General features: G+C 37.6%; 1 protein-coding gene across 1 annotated transcript; it reads left to right on the top strand.

The window, feature by feature from the left end:
- Nucleotides 1-1357: 1357 nt before the first annotated feature.
- On the top strand, nt 1358-26555 carry LOC103602930 (arylsulfatase H). Its single transcript, XM_008587380.1, has 9 exons — nt 1358-1449; nt 3448-3569; nt 10172-10297; nt 12117-12540; nt 14033-14169; nt 18119-18253; nt 21990-22152; nt 23011-23132; nt 26188-26555. The coding sequence occupies exons 1-9, from the start codon at nt 1358-1360 to the stop codon at nt 26553-26555; spliced, it is 1689 nt and encodes a 562-aa protein (XP_008585602.1).
- Nucleotides 26556-27962: the final 1407 nt, after the last annotated feature.

Genomic DNA, 27962 nt, shown 5'->3' with positions numbered 1-27962 from the left:
GTAACTGGATTTGTGCATGCATAAGGTTGCTCTGCATGGTGCTGCATTTTGGAGGGGACAGGTGGCAAAATGAGAATGTCTAGGCCAGTTAAAGGGGTTTTGAGATGTCCAAGAAAGAGGAGCAGTGAACTGCTTGTGCTACTGCCAACGAGAGGGAACATGTATGGATATAACTGGATTTAAGAGATAATATTCAAGGTAGAACTAGCAGCACTTGGAATTGACTGAATGGAATTTGGGGTTCAGGAACCAGTGTCCTGCCTGAGGAGATGCTGGTCTTCAATTTGTAGTGATCGTCTTCGATCTGGGGACGTTGAGTTTTCTTTCCACATCTTGCATCTAGAAGATAAGGGTATCACACAATTCAGCACCTACATGTGGGTTCTTTCATAATCTGAAATTTGGTAGAATCTTCAAGATATTAAATTTTCTTTTGAAGGTGTTAAAGAACATGTCTAATGTTTCAAATGTTTGTTATTTGTTCATTTTAATTGACACGTTGTGATTGTACATGCTTATGGGGTGCAATCTGATGCGTTGATACATACATATGTTGTGTACTGATCGGCTCAGGGTAGTTAATGTACCCATCACCTTGTGCATTTATTTATTTGAAAGGATTCAAACCCTCTCCTCCACCTGTTAAGTAATATGCAAAACTTAACTGGAGATGTTTTTTTTTGGTGAACAAAGGAGAAATTACTTTCTATGCACAGATGTATTTCATCCCAGAACACGACTATTTCATCACCTAGTCCTGGGCTCAAGTCCAGGATGTAATTAAAGCCTCTGCTTTCAATTTTCACCCTGTGAGGCTTTGAGAAAAATGATAAGATTCTAAAATGCATTAAAAATACACTGATCATTAAATATATATGTATATATATATATATATTTCTCAAGCCTAATTAGCCAACTATTAGCCTCTGGTTTTCCATTTTGTTCACATTTTTATGCAAAAATATCGATTATCACACTTTATACTCAAATTTAAACACTATCTTTTTTGTTTGTTTGTTTTTTATGGGTCTGATATCACCAAAACATCTTGAAAAGTTGTAACAAGAATTAAATGTCACAATGCATGCAAAATTAATTGGTTAAATAAGATACTTATTTACATAAAACATTACTCTTTAAAAAACTAAATTCTGCTTTTAGAGGAAGCCAACATAGGAACATTTGTATAGTGAGAATTGATAAGGAATACCATTTATATGTTCGGTTGCCTAAAATGAAAATGTTAATTAATCTTGTCTGATTTTCCGTGTTTTTGTCTTTTCCCCCAAATGCTTGCAGGAGCTACTGGCTCTCGGTGTCACTGTGTTGCCTGTTTGTGGGTATAGATGGGACATTCATGACCAGGAACTCCAGACCCAATATTGTCCTGCTGATGGCGGACGACCTTGGGGTGGGCGATTTATGCTGCTATGGTAATAACACAGTGAGGTAATGATGGACCCCACACCACCGTGCCTGTCTGTGATGAAGCCAATCTTTGCCCTGTCTGTCACGCCTTTGCCACTCTGGGGAATGGTTTGCAGAGAGGAGCCTTTGTCAGCAGTCCATTATCAACCAGAACCGCAGAGGTCACATGAGGAAAATTTAAAAGATCAGGAGATCATTGCACATTCTTGTCCCCTTAGTCTATAGCTGCTGTTGTTTTTATTCTTGTGACAAAATTCACATGACATACAATTCACCTTTTTGAGCATTTTAAAGTGCACCACTCCTTGGCATGGAATGCAGTCACAACATTGTTGAACCATCACGTCTGTCTTGTTCCAGAACTTTCTTTTTCCTCCAAAAAGAGACCCTATGTTCATTATGCAGCCATTCCTCATTTTTCTGACTCCCCCCAGCCCCTGGTAGACATTCATTAACTTTTGGTTTCTCTGGAAATACCTATTCTTGAAATCCATATAAAAGGAATCATGTAATGTATGCATTTGTTTGACCACCATAACAAAGTCCTGCAAGCCAGGAGGTTTAAACAGACATTTATTCTGTCATAGTCCTGAGGCTGGAAGCCTGAGATCGAGGTGTGGCAGGGCTGGTTCCTCCTGAGGCCTCTCTCCTTGGCCTCCAGACACCGTCTTCTCCCTGTGTCCACACATGGTCATCCCTCTGTGCATGTCTGTGTCCTAATCTCCTCTTCTCATAAGGACACCAGTCATACTGGATCGGGGCCCACTTTAGTGATCTCACTTTACCTTAATCACCTCTTTAAAGGCCCTATATCCAAACATAGTCACATTCTGAGGTCCTGTAGGTAAGGATGTCGACCTATGAATTCTGGGCCTGGGACACAATTCAGCCCATAACATATAATGTGTGACCTTTTGTGTCTGGCTTCTTTCACTGAGCATAAAGTGTTCAAATTTCATGCATGTTGCAGTGTGTGTCAGTGTTTCATTACTTTCTATGGATGAATAATACTCCATTGTATATATACCTCATTAGCCTAGAGTTTAAAAAATACCTTTTTTGAATTATTTCCAAAGCCTCTATACCCAGGGTCCTATTTAATTCCTCTGCTCCCCATTCCTGAACAAATCCTGGTCATGATGTCTCTTAGAATGAATTTAAGTAGCACTGTTTTTTCTTGGACTGTGCATTACTGTTCATTCCTATATCTTAAGCATGTAATTAAAGATAGAAAGGCACTGGTTTTGTGAAAGGCATTTTAGGCCTAAATAAATAAGAATTTGAGAAAGGTGCTTTCTTATCCACTCTATGGTAGTAGTAGATAGAAAGAAAAATATCATTCAAGATTCATAGATTGTGACTGAAAGGCAGACACTGTCTCTATTGACTCAAAATACTGGGATACACAGTAGAATCTCAGATGCTGAGAGCATCTGTGGGTATACAAGACCCTCTGTCATCACCTTACTGTGGTATTATGAAAGGAATTTTCCCATGTTCACATGTGATCATGATTGGGTACACGTTAGCTCATGCAAGAACAAGGCATCTAATTTTGCCTATAATTCTATATGTTAAAAAAATTGTTTTTCAGTACTTCCGAGACCTTAAAATATTAGTTATACAAAATGAGAAATAAATTACTCTCAAAAATGTCAAAATTTGGTTATAAGAAAGATCAATTTTACTATGAAAGTACATTAAAAGTTTTTAATCCAAATCACCCATTAATTTTAGGACTATGATTAAAACTAAATTGACTCACTTTTCCATTGACACTCATATCAGCTGAGACTCTGTTCATTTAATAGTTTTGCCTGAAGTTATCTTGTTTTGAACTCAGAATTCCACCTGTTTCTAACCATCCATGCATCTACATAGGTAGATGGAAGTTTCAAAGGGATGTGCTTTAGGTTTACTGGAAAAAGAGTCATCGCGACTAAAACAGAGTGGCTTTGAATTTTGATCATCTGCTTGGGAATTAGAAACTCACCTGCCGAATGATCCTTCTGTCTACAGCACACCTAACATTGACCGCCTGGCAAGTGAGGGAGTAAGGCTCACCCAGCACCTGGCAGCCGCCTCCATGTGCACCCCGAGCCGGGCTGCCTTTCTGACTGGCCGGTACCCCATCAGATCAGGTGGGACAAGGATAATGCAACAACATTTTTGTCTCACAGTATGCTTTTTAATGATTTGTTTTTGCAGCCATTTATAAGAATTCTCAAAACCTCACTTGAAGTGGTAGGAATCTAAGTTGAAGGAAGGTTATGTTGCTATACCTGGGCAATGCAAATGGGTCTGCCTCTAGCCAGGTGCTACTGCAAGTGCTCTCCTGTGTGCATCCCATGACAGGGTTTGGGCCTCTTGAGAGCAATTTTCCAACTACCAAAAAACTCCCATTTCTAGGTACTTGTGAAAAGATCCTTCCAGAGTTCTCTGACATCCTTACAGCTAGCAGAGACCATATAGTAGTTCTGGAAAAAAGTGAGTCAAATCAGTCTCTGGGGGTGAGATTGGAAGACCAGCAAGCACCATTGGAAAGGAGGTGTTGCTACGAAAATCTAAAGGAAATGAGGACTGTACACGTTTTCTTACCACATGCACACTCACACACACACACACACAGTTTCAACATTTATACTTACCAAGTTGAGTATAACGAAAGCAATTTAATATTTTCCTTTGTAGATTACCAAAGAATCAATATTTTGAACACCCATTTAGGATCAACATTGTGAACATGCATTTTTATACCCAGCTAAAATGCAGTGATGCCTGTAGAATCTATTGAGGTGTTCAGGGTTATGAGCCTCTATATGAAATTGCTCCAGACTTATGTGTTTTATTTAATTCTAATATCTGCTTGTAACAATTTTAGTGTATCCACTTTCACAGTCTATTTTTCAACAAGAAAAGAAAAGAAAAAAAAAAAGAAATTCTCTATGAGTTTATTTCTTTCTAAGGAGTAGCTTCTCATCTGGTAAGCTCTGGGGAATGAACTAATCAGGATAACTTAAATTTTATGAAAATTAAGAGTAAATAGACATTGAAACTTCTTGTCTCATGAACACTGATTTATTGTCATTTATTTGTGTTGCTTAAATAACTTCTTTCATGGTTCAAGGTTCTCAATTTTGTTCAAAAGTTATTTGCTTGCCAGATAAGCAGTCACTAAACAATTCAGGACTATGTATGAAGAAGGGGTAAATATGTGAATCTGGGTATTCAAAAATCACATTTGTAAATTCAGGAAATTTTAAGTATCAGTTAGGGTGGAATAAAATTTATTTAACAAAACCAATAAAAAAAATTAACTGACAGATGGATTAGAAATCAAATCATTGCCATATATATATATTTTTTATTATTATTTGACACAATCATTCAGCTTAATCCTTCCTACATATTAAAAATTCCAGCAGAAAGTTCAATACTAAGACAATTTTTAAAAATCTTTTTAATTGATACATCATAAGTATACATATTTATGAGGTACAATTTGATGTTTCAATATATGCGTATGTTGTATGGTGATCAAATCAGGGTATTGACCATATCCATCACTTCAAGAATTTATCATTTCTTTACCAAGGTAATACTCTCATACTTCCCTTAACCAAAGTATTTCTATTTTCCATTAATGACACTATCTTAAGTCCTATTTCCCATTAATGACACGATCTTAAGTTCTATCTTAACTTCTTCCTCTTCTAGGTTAGGACCCTGAAATAAGCATTTATTTTTTCCTCTCTAATCCTCACATCCATTGCTTGTGGTTTTCATGTGAGTCCCTTTTAAGCTACAGGTATATAAATTGATGTAACAGTATAAATATACATTCAGTAATATGGAAAATAGTTGTCACTCCATTACTCTCTTATTCTCCCCTATTAATGGGTCAAAGAGACTGATGTAGTGTCCTGTACAAACCAAAAGATGAGTTTTTACCATTCTCAAACCATGTATCACAAACTCTGCTGTCTACCTGGTGAATTCCAGGATCGAAGGAGTCTAGAGATTAACATACAACATGTTCATGGAATATGAAACTTATGACCATTAATCGTATCCCCCAATATATTAATATATGTTCCTTTTATGATGTAAAGATCCCAAATGTTTCTTATGCTTAAGTTCAGAAGAGCTTGTTTGGAAAAGGTTTCAGTTCACAATAAAATGAAATAAGATAAAGACAAAGTGCTCTTGAACAAAGGAAAATGTTCTCTTAAGAGAATCATAAGAGGAAGGCTGATGAAAACTCTTTAGGGTCATATTTCACTATTCAGATGGGCAAAAATCCAGACTCTTCACAGTTGCTTGCTAGAGGAGACTGTGGGGCTCTCCTAAGCACTGACAAAGTGAAATGTCTTCATAGACCCTCAGGAGGCACTTTGGCATTAAACCCTCTGACTTGGTGACTCTGATTTTTAGAAATTTATCAGTCCTGCTTGCACCTGTTCAAAATGACACATGTGTGACATTATCTGGCATAAAGAAAAATTGGAGAAGTAAACGTAAGTCTTTATCAGTAAGGAAGTGGCCCAATAAATAAATAAATATAATAAATAAATTGTATTTATTGGGTTGTAATTTATATATGTTTATTTTATTTCATTTTATCGTGAACTGAAACATTTTCCAAACAAGTTCGTCTGAACTTAAGAACAAGAAACATTTGAGAATAAATTTTCCTAAGTGAAACAACCCAGGTGCAGAAAGAGAAATACAGCATGTTCTCACTCATAACTGTGAGCTGAATCCATAAATAAACAAGTGAACAGTAAAGAGAGGTGAGGAGAAAGAAAGAAACAAACAACCATCACAGGAATACATTGAACTTTTAGAAAACTAAAGGTGGAAAAGGGGAGAGGAGAGGAAAAGAGATGGGGGCTAATGAGGAATTGGTCAATGGACACTAAGAATGATTGTGTATCATAATGATGAATAAGCTGACTATATTGATCCAACCACCACACGTTCTACACAATTATTGAAAATCAACATTAGAAAAAAAAGAAAAAAATCAAATTGAAAATGAATAAATAAATAAATAAATATATGTAGTTTATATAACCCAATAAATATAATGCAAAGAACCAGAAACATTTGGGAAAATATAATACAAATGCATATAATTTATATAACCCAATAAATATAATGCAAAGGGTTGCATTTTAGGTTGCTAAAGTGAGTTTTAAGCATTTAAAATGCTTTTTTTGCATCTTTTTTTAAAATTATTTTTTAAATTTTTAAAAAATTTTAAAATATTTTATTTTATTTTACTTCTCAATATACATTGTGGTTGATTTATATTCCCCTTTACCCATTCCTCTCACCCCCTTACACGCACCACATCATATCTGTTCACTTAAACAGTTCAAGGAATTTTTATGGTTATTCTGTCTTCTTCCCCCTCGCTTGATTTGTTTGTGTGTCTATTTATTTATTTATTTTTAGCTCCCACCCATAAGTGAGAACATGTGGCATTTCTCTTTCTGTGCCTGGCTTGTTTCATTTAATATAATTTTCTCTAATTCCATCCATGTTGTTGCAAATGGTAGTATTTTGTTCTTTTTTATAGCAGAGCAGTATTCCATTGTGTAGATGTACCACAGTTTCTTTATCCACTCATCTGATGATGGACATTTGGGCTGGTTCCAACTCTTGGCTATTGTAAATAGAGCTGCAGTAAACATTGGAGTACACGTATCCCTTTGGCATGATGATTTCCATTCCTCTGGGTATATTCCCAGCAGTGGGTTAGCTGGGTCATATGGCAGATCTATCTGCAACTGTTTGAGGAACCTCCATACCATTTCCCATAGAGGCTGCACCATTTTGCAGTCCCACCAACAACGTATGAGAGTTCTTTGTTCTCTGCAACCTCGTCAGCATTTATCGTTGAGAGTCTTTTGGATTTTAGTTATCCTAACTGGGGTGAGATCGTATCTCAGTGTGGTTTTGATTTGTATTTCCCGGATGCTGAGTGATGTTGAGCATTTTTTCATGTGTCTGTTGGCCATTTGTATATCTTCCTTTGAGAAATGCCTACTTAGATCTTTTGCCCATTTTTTAAGTGGGTTGCTTGTTTTTTTCTTGTAAAGTTGTTTGAGTTCCTTGTATATTCTGGATATTAATCCTTTGTCAGATGTATATTTTGCAAATATTTTCTCCCACTCTGTTGGTTGTCTTTTAACTCTGTTGATTGTTTCTTTTTCTGTGCAGAAGCTTTTTAGTTTGATATAATCCCATTTGTTTATTTTACCTATAGTTGCCTGTGGTTTTTGGGTCCTATTCATGAACTCTCTACTTCCTGGAGTGTTTTGCTTATGTTTTCTTTAAGAAGTTTTATTGATTCAGGATGTATATTTAATTCCTTAATGCATTTTGAGTTCATTTTGGTATATGGTGAGAGGTATGGGTCTAGTTTCATTCTCCTACATATGAGTATCCAGTTTTCACAGCGCCACTTGCTGAAGAGGCAGTTTCTTTCCCAGTATGTAGACTTGCTGCCTTTGTCAAAGATCAGATGGCTGTATGCGTACGGATTGATTTCTGGGTTCTCTATTCTATTTCATTGATCCGTGTGTCTATTTTTATGCCAGTACCATGCTGTTTTAGCTTTTTTGCATCCTTAAAAAAAGCAAGCACTCTCCAAGAGTAATTTAACAAATCCGTAAAATGATATGGATAGTATTCAGGATAATGTAGGACTCTCTTGTTCCTGTGTGGGATATCCCTGAAAACTTCCAAGAGATTTTTAAGTCTTTACTCTCATCTTTTCAATTTTGTACCAGCTTGATGGATTATCCATTAAAATTTTATACATGCCCTATAAAATATGCATACCTGTAGTTATATGTAAAACTTATAACCAATAAAGTGTAATGAATAATAATTTACTGCATGTTATCAAATGGATAGAAAAGAGATTTTTATATTCACATCAAAAAGAAATGATTAAATTTTGCATTGATGAATATGTTAACTACCCTGATTTGATCATCACACATTGTACACATGTATTAAAGTAGAACTCTGTACCTCACAAATACGTATAATCAACATGTTTCAATAAAAAATCTTCCCATGAGAAAAAAATAAATAAAAGTTATAATGATTTTCCTCAAAAATTATAGGTATGCATTTGCATTTTAAGAGTTAATAGGCATCCTTTTCAACGTAGGCCTTTTTTGTTGTTTTTGAGAAGGGAAAAATGAGAAACAGATTGGCTCACCACACTATTTTAAAGTATTTTGATTTTGTTTTTTCATTCATTCCTTACTTTTATGTGTTGCCTTTCATTCATAGGTTTACTCTAGGCAGTTAAGCCATTTAAATAGGACCTAGGTACCTCAAGACATATGTGGTGTAGGAATTGGATTGAACCTGCACCTGTATTTCAAAATTACAGGTAGCAGTGGACACCCGTAGAAGCCTCTAAACCACCCCAGGAAGGTCCTCCTAGAACATGCTTCTTGCAACAATCAGCAAAGGAAACATCAGACAGAGATAGTTTAGGCATGATCCCATAGGCAATGGGAAGGAGGTGTCCAAAGAGGTTTGACTGGGGGTGAGGACACAGAATAGAGACATCCCTCTGACTATGGGAGTTCAGCTAGTGGACTTTAGCATAGTTCAGTGGGAGCCCTCTACTAAAGTCAAGTCATTCGAAGTCAATATCAGAAAGGTTTATGTTGGTAGAATTATCAGGAGTTGACATTGGAATGGATATGAGAAATGAGGCTCATCGAACAGGAGAATTCAAAAGGAACTCCTGTACTTCCGGGTGGGGTGACTTGGGGGATTATGCTGTCCTTTGCTGAGACAGGTTTGCAGTAGGAACACGTTGGAGTGTGTGTTTGACAGGTGAAGGTTGAGGTCCCCCAGTCTACAGATATCTAGCGGACAGTTGAAGACATGACATCAACTTCGGGAGGAGAGACATGGAGATGTGGGGCTTCACCACACTGATAGATGGGGTTGAAATTTAGAACAGAAGTCCAAGGAGTAGGATGCCCAGTTCCACTGGAATTTCAGATCCTCAACAAACACATTTTTAGTATATTGCCAGTATGCCCCATGCAATATTTGGAATATACTTGTAGAAAAAAGAAAAAAAAAAAACACTGTCATTAATATGAAATGCAGATTAACTGGAGATCTACTGGACTTCCTATATTTAACCTGGCAATCTTAATTCCAAGGAATGCAGTCATCCCTCAGCATCCGTAGGGGATTGGTTCCAGGACTCCCTCAGATAACAAAAATCATTCATATTCAAGTCCCTTATATAAAATGGTGTAGTATTTGCATATAACCTGCACACATCTTCTCATAGACATTAAATCGTGTCTAGATTACTTATAATACCTACAGCAATGTAAATGCTATGCAAATAGTTGTTATACTGTTATTTAAAAAAAATGTATACAGCATTTTTTTATTGTTGTATTGTCACTTTTTTATCAATTTGTTGTTGTTGTTTTTGAGTATTTTTGATCCCCAGTTGGGGATGTGGAATCCACAGATGCAGAGGGCTGACAGTGTTTGCATTTAACAAGGGAGAGGAAGAGAGGTAAGGAAGTAGAGCCAGAAAAAAGGCAAGAGGAAACTTGGGAAAGAGTGGCATTCTGCCCGTGCAGGAGGAGAGAGTTTCAAGCATGTGAGGATGAATCCTGTTATCAGTCCAGACTGTCATTAAATGATGGTGCTAATCAGTTGACCTCTATGAATTTAGGAATGATGTCTCCCTACAACCTGAACCGTGCCCTCACCTGGCTTGGCGGGTCGGGTGGTCTTCCTACCAATGAAACAACTTTTGCCAAGCTACTGCAGCATCGGGGCTACCGCACGGGATTCATAGGTACGTCCTGCAGAACTCTGACCAGGGCAACGTGATCGTGCAAGATTTCCTTTTATTATGGCTAGTCAATGTCCAGGAACATTAGTCCTACACATGCCAGTTCAATTTTCTGTGTGAGATGAGACACGTGGAAAAGGAAGTTATCACATAATTGTTGAGGACCTTCAGTATCTAGGTCACAGTAACAGAAAAATCATGGCAAAGAAAAGCAAACATACTTATCAGTTGTTGCCAACAAAATGAAATATGTTCGTCCCTCGATATCCATGTAGAATTGGTTCCAGGACCTCCTGTGGATCCCCAAATCCATAGATGCTCAGGTCCCTGATATAAAACGGTGGAGTTTTTGCATATAACCCATGCAATCCTCTCTTTTACTTTAAATCATCTCTAGCTTATTTATAATACCTCATACAATGTAAATGCTATGTAAATAGTTGTTATATTGTATTGTTTAGAAAATAACATCAAGGAAACAACGTCTATACATGTGCTGTATAGATGCAATTTTGGCCTCAAATGTTTTTGATCTGCACTTGGTCAAATCCTAGGATGCTTAACCCACAGATACAGAGAGCTGACTGTATTGGGTAGAGGGTGTGCTATGTTTGTAACACCATTAATAGCAAAAAACTGGTACATTTTTAAAGAAGTGCTCTTGAAATTGAGAATGTAAAGAATTTGTATTTGTCAGGTTGAGACAATTACTAGTCTATGTAGATCCCATGATATCCTATGCCCTTTGGGGATAGTGAGCTTGTAAAATAACACATCACCAAGTAAGTGTGTTCTCTAGAATTCTGGCCCAATGCTATATTTCTCTTAGGGGATATTCTATGATCAGATCAGTCTAGGAAGTGCTGCTTGCTTTCTCTCTTCACTATTTTGGGGATTCTCAATGTGAACTGTAAGACACAGTTCTGAGATATCGTCAGTTAAAAATAAAGAAAGAAAGAACTTTGTAATCAGTAGGGCACGTATCGCCATGAAACCTCCAGCAGCGTCCTGTGAGTGGGATCCTCTAGATGAGCTTTGAGCAATGTTCCCACATCTCTAGAGTGTAAGGAAAGCTGTGTTCAAATTCAGTTCTCTTATTAATTAGAGCAATGTCAGGTTTATAAGTCTAGAGAGTGCATTGCTCATGAGTAACAAAAGATCTGAGAAGGACTGAATATGGTAATGTGTACAAACAAATTAGGACATGATTTAACCTGTAGAGTATGTGCTCAACGAAAGGAATTGCTTGTATTACCAGAATGCTTTTGTGTATGATAAACTTCCTTGGATAGTTCACCATTCTCAACTCGGGGCTCTTGGAGAACAGTTCCATCTGTGGAATTTTGTTTATCTTTCCGTGAAACAAAACAAGAGGTTTGGAAGCCACTGCTATTAAAGAACACCGATGTCCAAAGCACAAGATAGGTCAGTGGTATAATGGTCATAAAACAGCCAGGACATGGATTTTGGCTTCCCAGTTAAAACCAGATACCTGAAAAATTTCTTCACATTCATGCAGTTGTTTGGTACCAAGCAAACTGTTTTGTCTGAATACAATACTAGACGCCTCTCCTTCTAGTGAGCCAAAAGGTTCCTGATGCCTGGTTTTATCTGAAAGATGCAAATTGTAGGGAAAAAAGGTATTGGGCCATGTCTAGTAGCTTTCTTAGCATCTCCCCAGGAGGCAACTGAGGATCCCAAGAAAATACCTCCATGGGGAGAGAGTAAAAGCTGTATTTAGCATTTACAAAGGCAAGTCCATGTTCTAGAAACAAACCAACAACATTTAATGCTCGAGGGTATGGTTTTGTTTTTCCTTCAGGAAAGTGGCACCTGGGTTTGAGCTGTGCATCGCGGAATGACCACTGCTACCACCCGCTCAGCCATGGATTTGACTATTTCTACGGCTTGCCTTTTGGACTTCTGAGCGATTGCCAGGCCTCCCAGACGCCAGAGCTGCACCGGTGGCTCAGGATCAAACTTTGGATCTCCACGGTGGTCATTGGCCTGGTCCCTCTCCTGCTCCTTGTCCCCAAATATGCACGCTGGTTCCGGGTTCCCTGGAAGGTCCTCCTGTCCTTTGCTTTTTTCACCTGCCTGTTCTTCACTTCCTGGTACTCTAGTTATGGATTTATTCGACGCTGGAATTGCATCCTCATGAGGAACCACGATATCATCCAGCAGCCCATGAATGAAGAAAGGGTTTCTTCCCTCCTGCTGAAGGAAGCCCTTGCCTTTATGGACAGGTATTTAGCCATGTCTTGCCTGATTTCCTGCAGGGGAATTTTATTTTTATTTCATAGCAGTTGGGTACATCTTCATACTATGGGCTTTTAAAACATTGTTTTTAGGTGGTATTGGTGATATACTTGAATTTTTCCTTTAATCAAATAAAATAGAGTTAAATTTCCTGCAGATCTTGAATGCTGAAGAGGCAAAGAAATGTGTTCTGTTCACACTCCCATTTAAAAAAAAAAAAACACCTGGGATTACTATATTTTAATCCACATAGCTTCAATGTGGATTGGTATCTAAATCAATCGAATCTTTGAGGTGGATTTTTATTTTGCTTGCCTTGGCCACAGCTGGATGAAGACTTCTGTATTTATAGATACCTAGTTTTAAATTGTACATGTTTGATACAAGCTTAATTCTAGATCACAAATTAGCAACACAATAAAGTTGTCGATGTGGATTCTTTTTAAAGTTGATCCTCTGCTCTCTTAGCTGGGTTGAGGGGAAGTGAGTGAAGGGTGATGAGTTATAGCTCCACAGGCTTAATGAGTAGGCAGTGGGACATCATTGACTCACCACAGTGACTGTCGCATTCGTTAGGTATTCTGACACAGCAGTAAGAACAGGGGCACAGCCTCCCATCCTCTGTGACACTAAAATTCAGAACACAAAAAGCAAGATGCAAATGAGAGAAGTTTAGGGTAGTAAGGCTACAAACACCATAAGGTTATTAGCACACCAGCTTTTTCTAGCTTGCTCCCTGCCATCCTGTGTGAGCAGACTCATGGCCCAAAGTGGCTGCTGAAGCTCCAGCCATCATGCATATGTTCCAGGCAGCACTAAGGAAGAGAAGGAAGAAATAAAGAACCACCCTTTCTACACATGGCATGCTATATTTTTACTTATGTGACCTCACTCTCTTGGTTGGTAATTATTCACACAGACACTGCTACATGTAAGAGAGTCTGGAAAGTATATTCTGTATTCTGGGCAAACATGTCCAGTTAAATACTGGAGCTGTGTTTCTGAGGCACACAGGGAGCGTGGAGAGGATGGGGCATCAGAACCTCAGTCCGGTACATCTGGGTGGTCTGTGCTTAGGGTATTATTCTTCCAAACCCATACCTAAGAAACACGTTCACACAACAGATGGAGAGAGTCCATATGGGTTGTATTTTTATTTAAAGCAACTTTATCCATTCTACAGAGATTAAAAGATTTACAAGGATGCTACTTTTTATTAGGTGCTAAGCTGGATACAGGAGAGGGTAAGACTGACTGTGTTAAATATCCTATTGGGAATTCAACTGTTCTAGTATCCCCTATATCCACTTGACATAAATCTTGTGATATTTATGATTCCCATGAGTGGTGTTGTTAACTAAAGTGCATAGAGAACCTTTGTTGACGATGATGAGGTCTTTCGACTGATGCAGAATCATATCAAAATGGGGCAAATGTGTTTATGACGGAAGGTAATTCTGCCAACTTTCTACCCCTTAGGTATAAACGGGAACCTTTTCTCCTCTTTTTTTCTTTCCTGCATGTGCACTCTCCACTTATCACCAAAGAGAAATTTGTTGGGCACAGTAAATACGGATTGTATGGTGATAATGTAGAAGAAATGGACTGGATGGTGGGTAAGTATTTATTAACACAACTTTAAATATCTGAGCCATGGGCTGAAGAAAAAGAATTCTGGACGAGGGTACTTCCAAAAGTTCACAGAAACATGTGCATTATCTTTCAATTCTACTTTTCCACAAACGTTTTCAAGTATTCTTGCATCGATTGTCTCGAATAACATCCAGTCCCTTGCACATCACGGAAGCAGATAAATATTTCTTTCACTAAATCGAATTAAAAACTGGCTTTTAGTTGTTCAAAAATACCAGTGAAATATATTTCTCAAGATGACAGTCACGGTTTTCCCATCTTTAAAATAGCCACTGTCCTGAAAAACTCATTAGCAAGATAAGGGTGTACTGTAAAGAAAATCATCATTCCTACTTATTCTGGTGAGTATAAAAGGAAACATGTTATTCTTCTTAGTTAATTCTGCAGGAAATGCTTAGAAATTTGGGATGGGAATTTACTAAAACCAAAGCCATATTTTTTTTTTCAGGGTTGTGGTGGTCAGTATAGAAAATAGCGCTAAAGCTTATAAATTAGAAGGTGGGGGCTGGTGAGGAGTTAGCTGGCAATAGGTGTGGCACACATACCGAAAACTAATAATAATTGTGCTATTTTGAATTGCATTTTTTCCCACCACATGCATGACAGAGTATCTTTCATCTTAACGAGGCCATTTTGCTTTTGAAACACAGTACAATTTTTTTTTTTTTAAATTTTCTCCTGGGAGTGGAGACTTTTGAATTCTTTGCTGACTTTAAAAAAAAAAATAGCAATTTTAATACGTACATTTAAAGTGGGTTAAATAATCAAATTCTATTAGACATAATATGTTTTGACTCTGTAAACCACAGTCCAGTTACAGAACGCTAGTTAAAATCATTTAAGAACTAGTGTATCTTATAAAACAAAGAGGACGAATCTCATCCTTGAGAGTATTTCTCCTTTGTATTTCTATGATGTGTATTTATCTAAAATATCTGGAAAATATTGTAATACTGTGAGTCTACACTTAATCCCAAAGAGAATCCAGAATACCAAGAAATCACGTTGTCAGGCTTTAAGCAGAAATGGGGTGGGGGAAAGTACTAATAGGGACAACTAATAGGACTAATTAAAAGGAACTAATCCCTAAGGAAAGTCCTTTTTAAGCTCATTAAATTGAAACTAAACTTCTCTTACTTAGTTTAATCTTTATATTGTGGAATACACAGTTATTGTTGAATTCCATGATAGGTTAACACACACCTTGAAACCTGTTACCTTAAAAACAACTAAAACATTGTAGCTTTTGTGTAATTGTAGGATTGTGATTTGTTTTTTTTTTTTTTCCTCTCTCCCCTTTGAAATGACTTTACTGCAATAATACCTTTAGTGAAATGACAGTTTTCTACAAAGGGAATTTCTGTTAAAGCCTGTATCTGTTTGCCACTAACAAATAATGATGGTTATTCTATGATACATATGAATACATGATTCAGGTGTGTTATAAGAGCTAGTAAGTTCATTTAGTAAGTGGCTAACATTGTATTACACAGGAGAAATGAAGAGTAGCTATTTTTCTGCAAAACTTCTTTCAAATATTCTGAATTTTACTCCATTTCTCAAAAATTCTACCAAAATCAGAGACATATCAAGAATCACAGAGGCATCTCTGCATGTACTATTTTCCTATTTAACAATATGATTACAAAACTCAAAGGGTTAGTAATTTATTAAGCTTACTCAGAAATAAGCCATAATACTGCTGTATTCAATATGGCATGCAAAATGAATTTACTGAATGCTTAATAATTCAGTAACTTTATGAACATTCTATTCAAAGAAATTTGTGCCTGTTTTAAAAACCCTTTTAATCAATTTTTATTATTGGCTTCTTTCCAGGTATCTCTGGTGCAAGCTCTTGTGATTATCTTTTTGCCATTAGTATTTACATATGCACATATATGTATACATTTTACACGTTACAAACACAAAGATTTACTTATATATATATTCATGCAAGTGGAAAAAAGGATTTGCAGCTATTTTATTTTACATGGTATGAACTACAAATTCCTCTTATGCTTAGGACTAGAGCCGGATCTAATGGGAACTGTTAATTTACATACCTTTATTCTCCTACCAGAAAGCCTTTATAATCTTTTCTCTTATAAACCCAGGGTTAGAGAAACAAAAAACAAAAAAACAAAACAAAACTTAATTTCTACCTGCAACATTTCTAAAACTTAATGTTGCTTCTAAAATGAATCACTTTTAAACAACATTTAAACAGAAAGATTAATGAGTTTGCACATAAACAAAGTTTTCTGTGCAGATAGTTACATTTTCTTTACGTCTTTGGAAGCAACAAGATTATAGCACAAAGGTGACGTACTGGACAGTGTTATCTGTTGACTGGCAAATGCCCAACGTGAATCAGAAATTCAATTAACATTGTTTGGAATGTGGCTAGATTAGCTTTCTAGCTGGATTTTCCAAAAGCTGTTGGCCCTCTTAAGGAATTGTCAGCACAATGAAAGAAAAAGTTTGCTGAGTCTAGCAAAATATGTTACCTTAACCACAACCCAAACAGCAAGATGAACCCGCAGTTGACATGCAGACTTAGGTAGCAGCAGGGGACAGCAAATTATTTTATTTATTTATTTTTTTAGTGGTTGCTGCTCCCTGGAGGAGGTATATGCCCCTGCTTATTTATTCCTGGAGATGTAATTTTTCACACTACATTCATTTTTTTGTTAGTAATCATGAGTTCATTTTAACTGTTGAATGTAATTTGCATTGGTTCTTTGAATTGTGGGCAATGATGATATTATATGTCCTTACATGAATTGTAGAATAAAATCTATTTTCTTATTATATAAAAAATAATATAAAGTATTATATAATAAAATTAAATTCATAACAAACTAATATTTTATATTATTATATAATAGTGTATTTTATATGCTAATTACTTATGTATGATTAATCAATATAGTAGTCATTTATTACTTATATTATAGTATTATTTATATAATTTTATTATATTAATATCATAATATATAATACTGATAGTATCAAATTATATAAAATAATAGTGTTATATTTACATATTTATATATATAAATAATGCATATTTTGGTAAAATATAATATATTCGTTAGATATTATAATTAATAATAGATTAATATTTTATTTTATGTTTAACATTATGTTTTTCTATACGTCATATATTATTATACAGTACATTGATATATAACATATTATATAAGAAAATAGTGATTATTTGTTACATTGACTACTAGAAAATAGTAATTATATATCACCATATGACAATTTTACATAGTGGCATTGTGTAATATATTGTATGTTATATTATATTACATATTATATTAATCATTATAATGTTATTATATGATAATTAATTATTATAATATGTTATTTATCTCATATTAAAATATTGATATGGTATAATAATCATAATAAATATATTAAATATTTATATATAATATTCTATTTGTAATTTTGCAAAAAATTATTTAGAATGATAATAAATAATATGTATTATAAATATTAAAATACATTTTATGATTGATTTTATAATTTATTATGTTTCAATATATAATAATAAATTAAGCATTTTTAATATATAACATTATATATTAATATGTATTTATTAGAAATATATACCACATATTTATATATCATATAATAAATATGTAGTTAGTGTAATACAGAATTACAAATATATAATATTGTATATCATATTGTATAAAATATGTATTACTTATGCTATACATAGAATAGCATGTTTTATTGTGTTATATAATAGTTAAAGATACAACATGAATTCATACATAATATAATAACGTTTTAATTATGTCTTGTGTAATAAATGCATAGGAAAAATACAAGATAAGGTAACAATGGTGCATAGAGAGAGATAAAAGGTTTCTTGTTTCTCACCTTCACCAGGTAAAATTCTTGACGCCCTGGACCGGGAGCGCCTGGCCAGCCACACCTTGGTGTATTTTACCTCTGACAACGGGGGCCGTCTGGAGTCTCGGGATGGGGCAGCCCAGCTGGGCGGCTGGAATGGAATCTACAAAGGTGACTCGGCACAGAGAACTGAGGCCTTTCAGTTTCAAATTAGCGCAGGCTCTGCTTAGTTTGGGTTTTTCTTTGCTTCATTTGCCATGCAATTGGGAGATTTTTGTGTGCATTATACTCTTATGAGACTAGATGCAAAAAGGCTGCAAATTATGGGAGAATCCCCAAGAACTTGAAATAAAAATGTCTGAAACAATGAAAATATCACGAGAGTAAATACATAGCATATCAGTTACCATCTACTGCAGGGGTTTCTCAGCCTTGGCATTAGTGACATTTGGTGGCTGCATGATTCTCTGTGGAGGTGGGGCAGGAGGAGTCTGTCCTGTGCACTGTAGGGTGTTGAGCAGCATCCCTAGGCTCCACCTGCCAGGTGCCAAGAGCACAACTGAAATGTCCTCAGACATTGACAAATGTCCCCTGGGGGCAAAATAGCCCACTTGAGAACCATTGCCATAGATAGATAATTGATTGGTAGATAGAAAGATAGTGTGATGGTAGATAGGAAGATATAGGTCATAGATGATACATATAGATAGATGATGAATAAGTGAGTTAGACACAGATTTAGATAGATGATTGATAGATCAATAGATGGTAGATACATAGAGACAGACAGGCAGAGTTTCTCCTGCACAGTTTCTCAGCCTCAGCACTGCTGACATTTGGGGGCTGGATGATTGTCTGTTGGGGGGGGACATCCTGTGCACTGTAGGGTGCTGAGCAGTATCCCTGGGATCCACCCACCAGATGCCAGCAGCACCCTCCACTCCTGCAAAGTGGTGACAGCCAAAAGTATCTCTTGACATTGCCCAGTGCCCTCTGAGAGGCAAGGTCATTTATGCGTGAGACCACTCCTCTAGAATAGTACTCCCTGGAGAACCCAGATTCACGTTCTTGATTTAATAAAATCACTCATACTGTCATTATGCTTTGACGAGTGTGACACTGCTCAGGAAGGGTTATTATTTTTTTTTTCATGCTTGAGGGCACTGGTTTATTTTTTTTTATTATTTTTTTTCGTTAAATTTTTATTTTGTCAATATACACTGTATATGATTATTATGGCCCATCACTGACACCTCCCGCCCTCCTCCCTCTCTCCCCCCCCCCCCGAGAATGTCCTTTCCGTTTGCTTGTTGTAACAACTTCAAAAAGGTAGAGTTGTTATATCTTCTTCCCTTTGCCCATTTTTTGATTGGGTTGCTTGTTTTTTTCTTGTAAAGTTGTTTGAGTTCTTTATATATTCTGGATATTAGTCCTTTGTCAGATGTGTATTTTGCAAATATTTTAGATATACAAATGGCCAACAGTCATATGAAAAAATGCTCAACATCACTCAGCATCCGGGAAATGCAAATCAGGACCATGCTTTTAGTGTCAAGTCTAAGAACTCTTTGTTTAGCCCTAGATCTCAAAGATTTATTCCTATGTTTTTTTCTAAAACTTTCATAGTTTTATGTTTTACATTTAAGTCTATAATCCTTTTTTATTTAATTTTTGCATAAGCCGGATGCTGAGTGATGTTGAGCATTTTTTCATATGACTGTTGGCCATTTGTATATCTTTCAGGAAGGGTTATTCATGTAGGGCGGTGCCTACCTCCTCACAGGACGCAGGTTCTCCTGGCATTCAGTTACTCAGCAACTCCACGGAGCTTGCTCTTAGGGCATCACAAAGCTGTGCCAACAAAAAGCCTATTTAAAAAATAATTTGGTATTTGCTTTTCCCTTCCTATCCCCTAAGCATAAGCACCCAAGTAAAAAAAAAAAAATATATATATATATATTAAAAGTGTCTCAAAGCCATCATCATTATAAAAACCAGAACGTTTGGACTTTCTTATATCTGATAAAAAAGTGTGTGTATTTTACTTACATATTATAAATCTAATGTATTCACTGTATAGATTCATTTTGTATGTCATCAAGTGAGATGCAATTATTATAATAGCAATTATTATAATAGATGTGAATACTATAAAATATTATAATTATTATAATTGTGTACGTGTAAAACTCACATCCTCAAACATACACATCAAATGAGATATGATTATTTTAATAGGAATTATTATAATAGAAGTGAATATTAGAGAATAGTATAACAATTATTATAATAGTGTGTGTGTACAACTCACATCCTAAAAAGTACACATCAAATGAGATGTGATTATTATAATGGTAGTTATTATAGCGGATGTGAATATTATAGAAAATTATAATAATTATGACTGCATGTGTGTGTATGTATAAAGCCCATATCCTAAAAAGTACACATAGCAACAAGACAGGCAAAATTGTTGTGAGCAGTTTCACCTTTTGGGACAGGTCCCCAGCTCCCCAGTGTGCCTCCTATTGGGGGTTGAATACATTAGACAGGTAAGTGTACACGGGTTGAATACATTAGACAGGTAAGTGTACACGGGTTGAATACATTAGACAGGTAAGTGTACACGGGTTGAATACATTAGACAGGTAAGTGTACACGGGTTGAATACATTAGACAGGTAAGTGTACACGGGTTGAATACATTAGACAGGTAAGTGTACACGGGTTGAATACATTAGACAGGTAAGTGTACACGGGTTGAATACATTAGACAGGTAAGTGTACACGGGTTGAATACATTAGACAGGTAAGTGTACACGGGTTGAATACATTAGACAGGTAAGTGTACACGGGTTGAATACATTAGACAGGTAAGTGTACACGGGTTGAATACATTAGACAGGTAAATGTACACGGGTTGAATACATTAGACAGGTTTGGTGAGCTTGTCAAGCTTTTGTTATAACAAAGAGGGATCTGAGAACCTGCGCTGGCTGTGAACACTGGTTACACCAGTGAATGTGTAACCAGTAAATGTTGCCTCGTTTTCAAGGAGGAGAACCCTGTCTTGTGTTTTCTTTGTGATTCATTCTGCCTGTCAGATGGATCTGCGCACAAAAGGCATCCAATGAGCATTTCATGTAAGAAAACTTTGTGGTTTTTTTCTGCCTGGAGAAGCTCATATATATATATATATATATATATATATATATATTTTTTTTTTTTTTTTTTTTCTTAAGGATTCTATATGATCTTGACTGTGTCATTTGGCACAGGGACATATTTCTATTTGGCAGCAAGTGACTCGATCTCAGGATTGGTCCTAAAGCACAGGTTTATGGTTTGTTTTGTGCTCAGACACACGCAAAGGGATCTTTGTCCAAGAAGTGATTCTGAACACTTTTGCTGATTCTAAATTCCCCCATTCTTCCTCCATATGGAAACTACCAGATAAAATAAGTCCTTAGCTTGTGCTTTGAGGATCACCACAACTCAGAGAGGACCTGCCTTTCTAGTGTTGGTTTGGACGCCAGTGAAGGGTCCATCTTTTTAATCTTTATCTTTTCAAGCCCAATCTAATTCCAATAAGGATTAAAGACTTACTTGGCTTCTGTCTCATAACACAGCAAGTCTGTGGCATTAATGGGCGCCTACTAGATACTGTCTTACAACAGCACTTATTTTTATTTATTACCACTGAATGCATCACTTGCAGGCTAGAAGCTTAGAACTAAAACTTCCAAAGGACAGGAATGACACCTCCTGGCTATTTTGTATCTCTCTGCAAATGTAATGCACCAGCAGGAGAATAGAAACAAAAAGTTACACCCAGATTTAACTTCCATCTCAGAACAGAATGATGTCTTTGGGTCTAACTCATCTTCGGTTGTAATCTTTGGTTCTAGGTGGCAGAGGGACGGGAGGGCTGGAAGGAGGCATCCGCGTCCCAGGAATATTCCGGTGGCCGGCAGTCCTGGAGGCTGGGAGAGTGATCGATGAGCCCACCAGTCTGATGGACATTTATCCCACGCTGTCTTACATCGGTGGAGGAATATTGCCCCAGGACAGGTATGCATGCGAGGCTTGCATCTGATCTAGAGAGATATATTTGTCATATATGAGGCTATACTACACAATTTGTATGGGTGCATGTGTGCACGTGTGCTTAGTTATCAATATTCTGCCCGTAGGGACAGAATTGTTTCTCCCAAGATAGACTATCGTGTCTGTTTCCATCTTAGAACATGCCTTACCACTCTCTCTTATGTTATACTTATGCACCGTTGTCCTCATGGCTGGGCTCTGAACTTTGTTTTTTCTATCCTTCACATTCTTTTTTCTTTGGCGTTTGGTTGGTGTAGGAATATGCACCCTTGACCTTGATGTTTCACACTGCACTCTAACCAACTGAGCTAACGGGCCAGCCCGCAACTTCTAGATCATTAAGCAAATATGTGTTGACTGAATGCCAAAATAAGTGCACAAATTGCATGTGCGCTGAGTTGTGCCATGCTTTCTCTTTTGCACTTTGTGGTCTTTAAGATGTTTGAACACATCACGTGCTTTAAGGGTGCCATTCCGGTGGGCAGGGTGGTCTCTATTCACCAAGCTGAGGACTTCCACTTTCATCAAAAGGGTACAGAGAGGTCAACGTTCCCAATCCACGGTGTGAATTCATGTTGCTTTGCAAGGGATCAGAATCATATTTCCAGGTGCTCACTTTTCCCGTGGTCTCAGAAAATGTGCAGGAAGTTTTAGCTCTGTTTCCTTTTTGTGTTTGTTATAAAATGAGTGGAGATGCACCATAACTCTTGCAAATCCTTTCTTCCTCTGCTTCCTCTCTTTCCCACTCCTTTTCCTGTCATAACACCTGTGACCCAACCATGCCTGTCTCAACATTTTCTGCATGTTCCCATCTCCCCCAAGGGTGATTGACGGCCGGAACGTCATGCCTCTCCTGGAAGGCAGGGTCTCCCACTCGGAGCACGAATTCCTCTTCCACTACTGTGGGGTCTACCTGCACGCGGTCAGGTGGCATCAGAGAGATTGTGAGTATGAAGACCGTGGACATGGGGAAACACTAAACACACATGGTCCCTGTCACCATGTGCAAATATCACCCAGCCGTAGTGGATCTTTTCTCCTGGGAAAGTTGCTTAAGCACATGTCGCACTGCAGGAGGATTTTAGAGACGGGTGTGTGGGTGTGTGATTTGTACCCAAAGGGTTTTCACTTATGGTGGTAACTAAATGATGCCAAAAAGAGTTCAATGCCATTGAAATATTTTTATTGCTTAGATTTCCCAAAAGAAAAGGACATGCCCTGCCATTCAGGGCCACGGGGGAAAGTACCCAGTTTTGGCCCAGAGCAGGAATGAGCAAAGGGCCTAAAGCTACAGTGTTTATTGGGGTTTCTAAGGTAAAGGTAAGACAAGATTGGCTAGATTGAATAGTTACTGCAAGTTTTGAGGCCTGGGGACTGTCCTTGGCTCTCTGGCATCTGGCTCTGGGTTGATTTATGGCTGGGGAAATATTATCTTGGTGTGTGAGAGTTTAAAGAAGGTGGCTGTCTTGCATAGGAGAGGCATGCTCCCAGGTAAGTTGATGATTATCTTTAGGAATTAGCTAGCCCTGGGAGTGGTCATCTCTCCCCGTATCTGTAAAGCTCTGCAAGATGTCAAAACATCCTAGGATAATTTTTTTAAAAGACATCATTAATACAGTGTATTTGTGTTGGGTGGGTGCGTGCACATGTGTGCACCACTCATGTGTGCACCACTCATGTGTGCATGAAAGAGAGACAGAGACAGAGAAAGAGAGAACATGAATATAGTCTACTCTCCATATCTGTGGGTCCTGCACCTGTGGATTCAACCAACTACAGATCGAAAATATTTTCTGAAAAATGTTGTGTCTGAACTGGACATGTGCATACTATTTTTCCTGTCACTATTGCCTGAACAATACATTATAGCAACTACTGACATGGCTCTTACACTGTATTAGGTATTACAAGTAATCTAGAGGTGGTTTAAATTATACTGGAGGATGCATGTGCATTATTCGCAAATATTAGGCAATTTTATAGCAGAGACTTGAGCTTCGTGGATTTGGGTATCTGCAGGGGTCCTGGGACCAATTCCCCATGGATACAGAGGGACGACTGTGTATACATGACAAAGGATGACAAGTAATTAGCAACACTTCAGTCTGGCCTATGCAGCCTTTATGGCAACTTTTATTTCTAATATCCTGGTGGCTTTTTCTGTTCCATCTTCATGCTATAGGAGTCAGGCAAACAAATATAAACTAACAAATGATATTAATTTCTGTATATCTGTAACAAAAACCCTATTGGAAATATTGGATGATATTCCAGAATTCTTACTTGATTGGACTTGATTTGGAGGGAAAATAGGTATTTTCTCTCAGGTCGTCAGATCTATCTTCCTGTCCATGTGGATGAGTCTCTCACTTAAAACAATCACAAAACAGCAATAAATAAAGAGGAATCTCTTTCTTTTAGATTCTGTATTGGTTAGGAACATGTTCCATCGTAAGTAATAGAAGGAAACAGTTCCCCAAACAACATAAACCTCCAAAATTTAACTGCCAAAAAAAAAATTTGTTTGAATTTTTCATAATAAGAATCTCAGAGGTTGGAAGGACAGGGGTGATACAGTGTTTGACACCATGATCAGAGACCCAGGCTCTTTCTCTATAACCACTTGGCCATTTCTGGCAATGCTAGCTTTTATTCTGATGCTCCTTACCTTACGGTTGCAAAGTGGCTGCTATTTCACCAGGCATCACTTCTGCAGTCCATGCAGGAACGAGGCAAAGAGAGCAGGAAGGAAATGATCCAGCCAGATGACTTAATCCCATTTAAAAGAAAAGCACAGCTTTTCTGTAAGACCCCACCAGCAGACTTCTGTGTAAGGCTCACTGGACAGAGTCTGGAAAACATTTATGCTGTTTCCGTCTAAAGCTGACCTCTGGAAATAGGTGTGCTCACCATTTCATAAAGAAAGAAAGAAAGAAAGAAAGAGAGAAAGAGAGAAAGAGAGAGAGAGAAAGAGAGAGAGAGAGAAAGAGAGAGAGAGAGAGAAAGAGAAAGAGAGAGAGAGAGAGAGAGAGAGAAAGAGAGAAAGAGAGAGAGAGAGAAAGAGAGAGAGAGAAAGAGAGAAAGAGAGAAAAAGAGAGAGAGAGAGAAAGAGAGAGAGAGAGAAAGAGAGAGAGAGAGAAAGAGAGAGAGAGAGAAAGAGAGAGAGAGAGAAAGAGAGAGAGAGAGAAAGAGAGAGAGAGAGAAAGAGAGAGAGAGAGAAAGAGAGAGAGAGAGAAAGAGAGAGAGAGAGAAAGAGAGAGAGAGAGAAAGAGAGAGAGAGAGAAAGAGAGAGAGAGAGAAAGAGAGAGAGAGAGAAAGAGAGAGAGAGAGAAAGAGAGAGAGAGAGAAAGAGAGAGAGAGAGAAAGAGAGAGAGAGAGAGAAAGAGAAAGAGAGAGAGAGAGAGAGAGAGAAAGAAAGAAAGAAAGAAAGAAAGAAAGAAAGAAAGTGAGAGAGAGAGAAAGAAAGAAAAAGAAAGGAAGGAAGGAAGGAAAGAAGAAAGGAAGGAAAGAAGGAAGGAGGGAAAGAGAGAAAAAGAAAGAGAGACAGAAATAGAGAAAGTGTGGAAGGAGCAGAGAAAGAAAAGGAGGAAAAGGAAGCAGAAACAGAAGAGAGTAGAAAGACGGATTGATCTTTACAAATGACCTTTGTCAATTTCAGATCTGAAAGTGGTGTTTGGCCTTAGACAATTTTCCAGTTAACTTATGCTAAATCAGATCAAGGTAGAGTTTTGAACTGTAATTTCCATGATTAGGTCGGCCACCTGGGTAGTAACGATTATCTCCAAATGTTCTTATGATAAGATGAAAAAAAATCCTTCAGGATCATAGTAAAACTGTGCATTGTTATTATCATTAAGGAAATGCAATTGCTGTGCATCATTCCATGCTGGAGATTATCAATCGTTAGGAAAAGCATTTGAGAAATATAATATATTTTTTATTGGAAAGAGTCCTAATTCAACAATAAGTACAGCATCACAGTGGAGCTGTGTTTTCCAGGTGCAACCGTGTGGAAGGCTCATTACGTGACCCCCAAGTTTTACCCAGAAGGAAGGGGTGCCTGCTATGGAAGTGGAATATGTTCATGTTCTGGGGATGTGACCTATCACGACCCGCCACTGCTCTTTGACCTCTCAAGAGACCCTTCGGAAGCCCTACCGCTTAACCCAGACAACGAAGCAGTCTTTGACTCAGTGATCAAGAAAATCGAGGCAGCTGTAAAGGAGCATCGTAGGACACTCACGCCTGTCCCACAGCAGTTCTCTGTGTTCAACACCCTGTGGAAGCCATGGCTGCAGCCGTGCTGTGGGACCTTCCCCTTCTGTGGCTGTGACAAGGAAAATGACATCCTACCTGCTGCTCTTTGAGCCGTGAGGAGCACTTGTTATGCACCACAAACATGCTTTTGCAATGGTCACAAAAGCAATGCTCAGCTGACCAGTTTGTCCCATTTGGAATCAAACATGATGGCCTCAACCATTGCTCTATCCAGTTTTAATTCTTTCTGCAAGTCACGTCCAGGAGCTCGATGAAATGAAAGTGGGTGTGCACAGCCAGCAAGCCCAGAGAGAAAAAATTGCATAATTTTTTTTTAATATATAATTTTGTCATCGTTAAAGGAAAAGGACAAACCAAGGTGACCTTTGGCAGGTTATTGTGGATCTTTGGTTCCATGAAAATGATTCACAGAAGTAGCCAGTGCAATGTTCTTGTCTTGAGTGGTTAAGTTAGAAACTTTTACAGCAACCCTTTCTTAACCTGTGGTTTTTCTTTCCGTGATTTCAGTTACCTGAGGTCACCTAGTTCTAAAATAGTAAATGGAAAGTTACAGAAAGAAACAATTCATGAGTTCTAGTCCCAAATGGTGAATGGAAAACTCCAGAAACAATCATAAATTCTAAATTGCATGCCATGATGAAACCACGGGCCAATTCATTTTGCCACACCTGGGACATGAATCGTCTCTTTGTACAGCATATGCACACTGTAGAAGCTACCCACCTACTAGTCACTTAGCAGCTGTCTCGGTTATAAGGTCGACTTGTCATGGTCTAGCAGTGCTTGTGTTCAAGTATAACTCTTATTTTACTTAACAGTGGCCTCCAAGTGCAACCACAGTGACACTTGCATATTGTATACACTGAAGAGAAGCTGGAAAGGGCTACCTTGAATTGAAAACGTGAACGTGTTTTCTTAAGGAAAGGAAAACACATTCTGTGCTGGTGTTGCTAAGATCTGCAATAAGGACACATCTTTTATCCATGACATTGTGAAGAAAAAAAAAAAGGAATTCATGCATAGCATGTATTATACAGGGTTCAGTACTGTTTGTGGCTTTGAGCGTGCACCGCAGGTCTTGAAATGTATCCCCTGCAGATAAGGGGTGACCACTGTACTGCGCTTTAGAACTGCCTCAAACCCATGTCATAAGCCACAGCAGGACAATCCTCACCAGACCCCCCTCCACCGCTTCGCCTTAGTGAAAACCTGGCTCCTAGTTCACCCAGAGTGAGACTTGACCTGCCGATCTCTAGACTATAGTATGCTTGGTTTTTCACACCAAACTCCAGCATCCACCCAAACCATCGTCCCCTCAATACAAACATAACTAACTGTAAGAGACAAATGTTGGTCTGGACACTGGTTAAAAATGGCAAGACGTTTCATTCCAGCTACTGCAGCAGGGATGAGAGACTTTAGCACAGAACTGAGTTCCAAATCGCCAACCAAGAGCAGTCTAGAAGGGTGGACAGTGGGTGTGAAATTACAAAGAA

Source organism: Galeopterus variegatus, unplaced genomic scaffold, assembly GCF_000696425.1.
Source record: "Galeopterus variegatus unplaced genomic scaffold, G_variegatus-3.0.2 Scaffold4361, whole genome shotgun sequence".
NCBI lineage: Eukaryota > Metazoa > Chordata > Mammalia > Dermoptera > Cynocephalidae > Galeopterus > Galeopterus variegatus.
The sequence above is the reverse complement of the archived record's forward strand: the minus strand, read 5'-3'. Positions and strand labels throughout refer to the sequence as shown.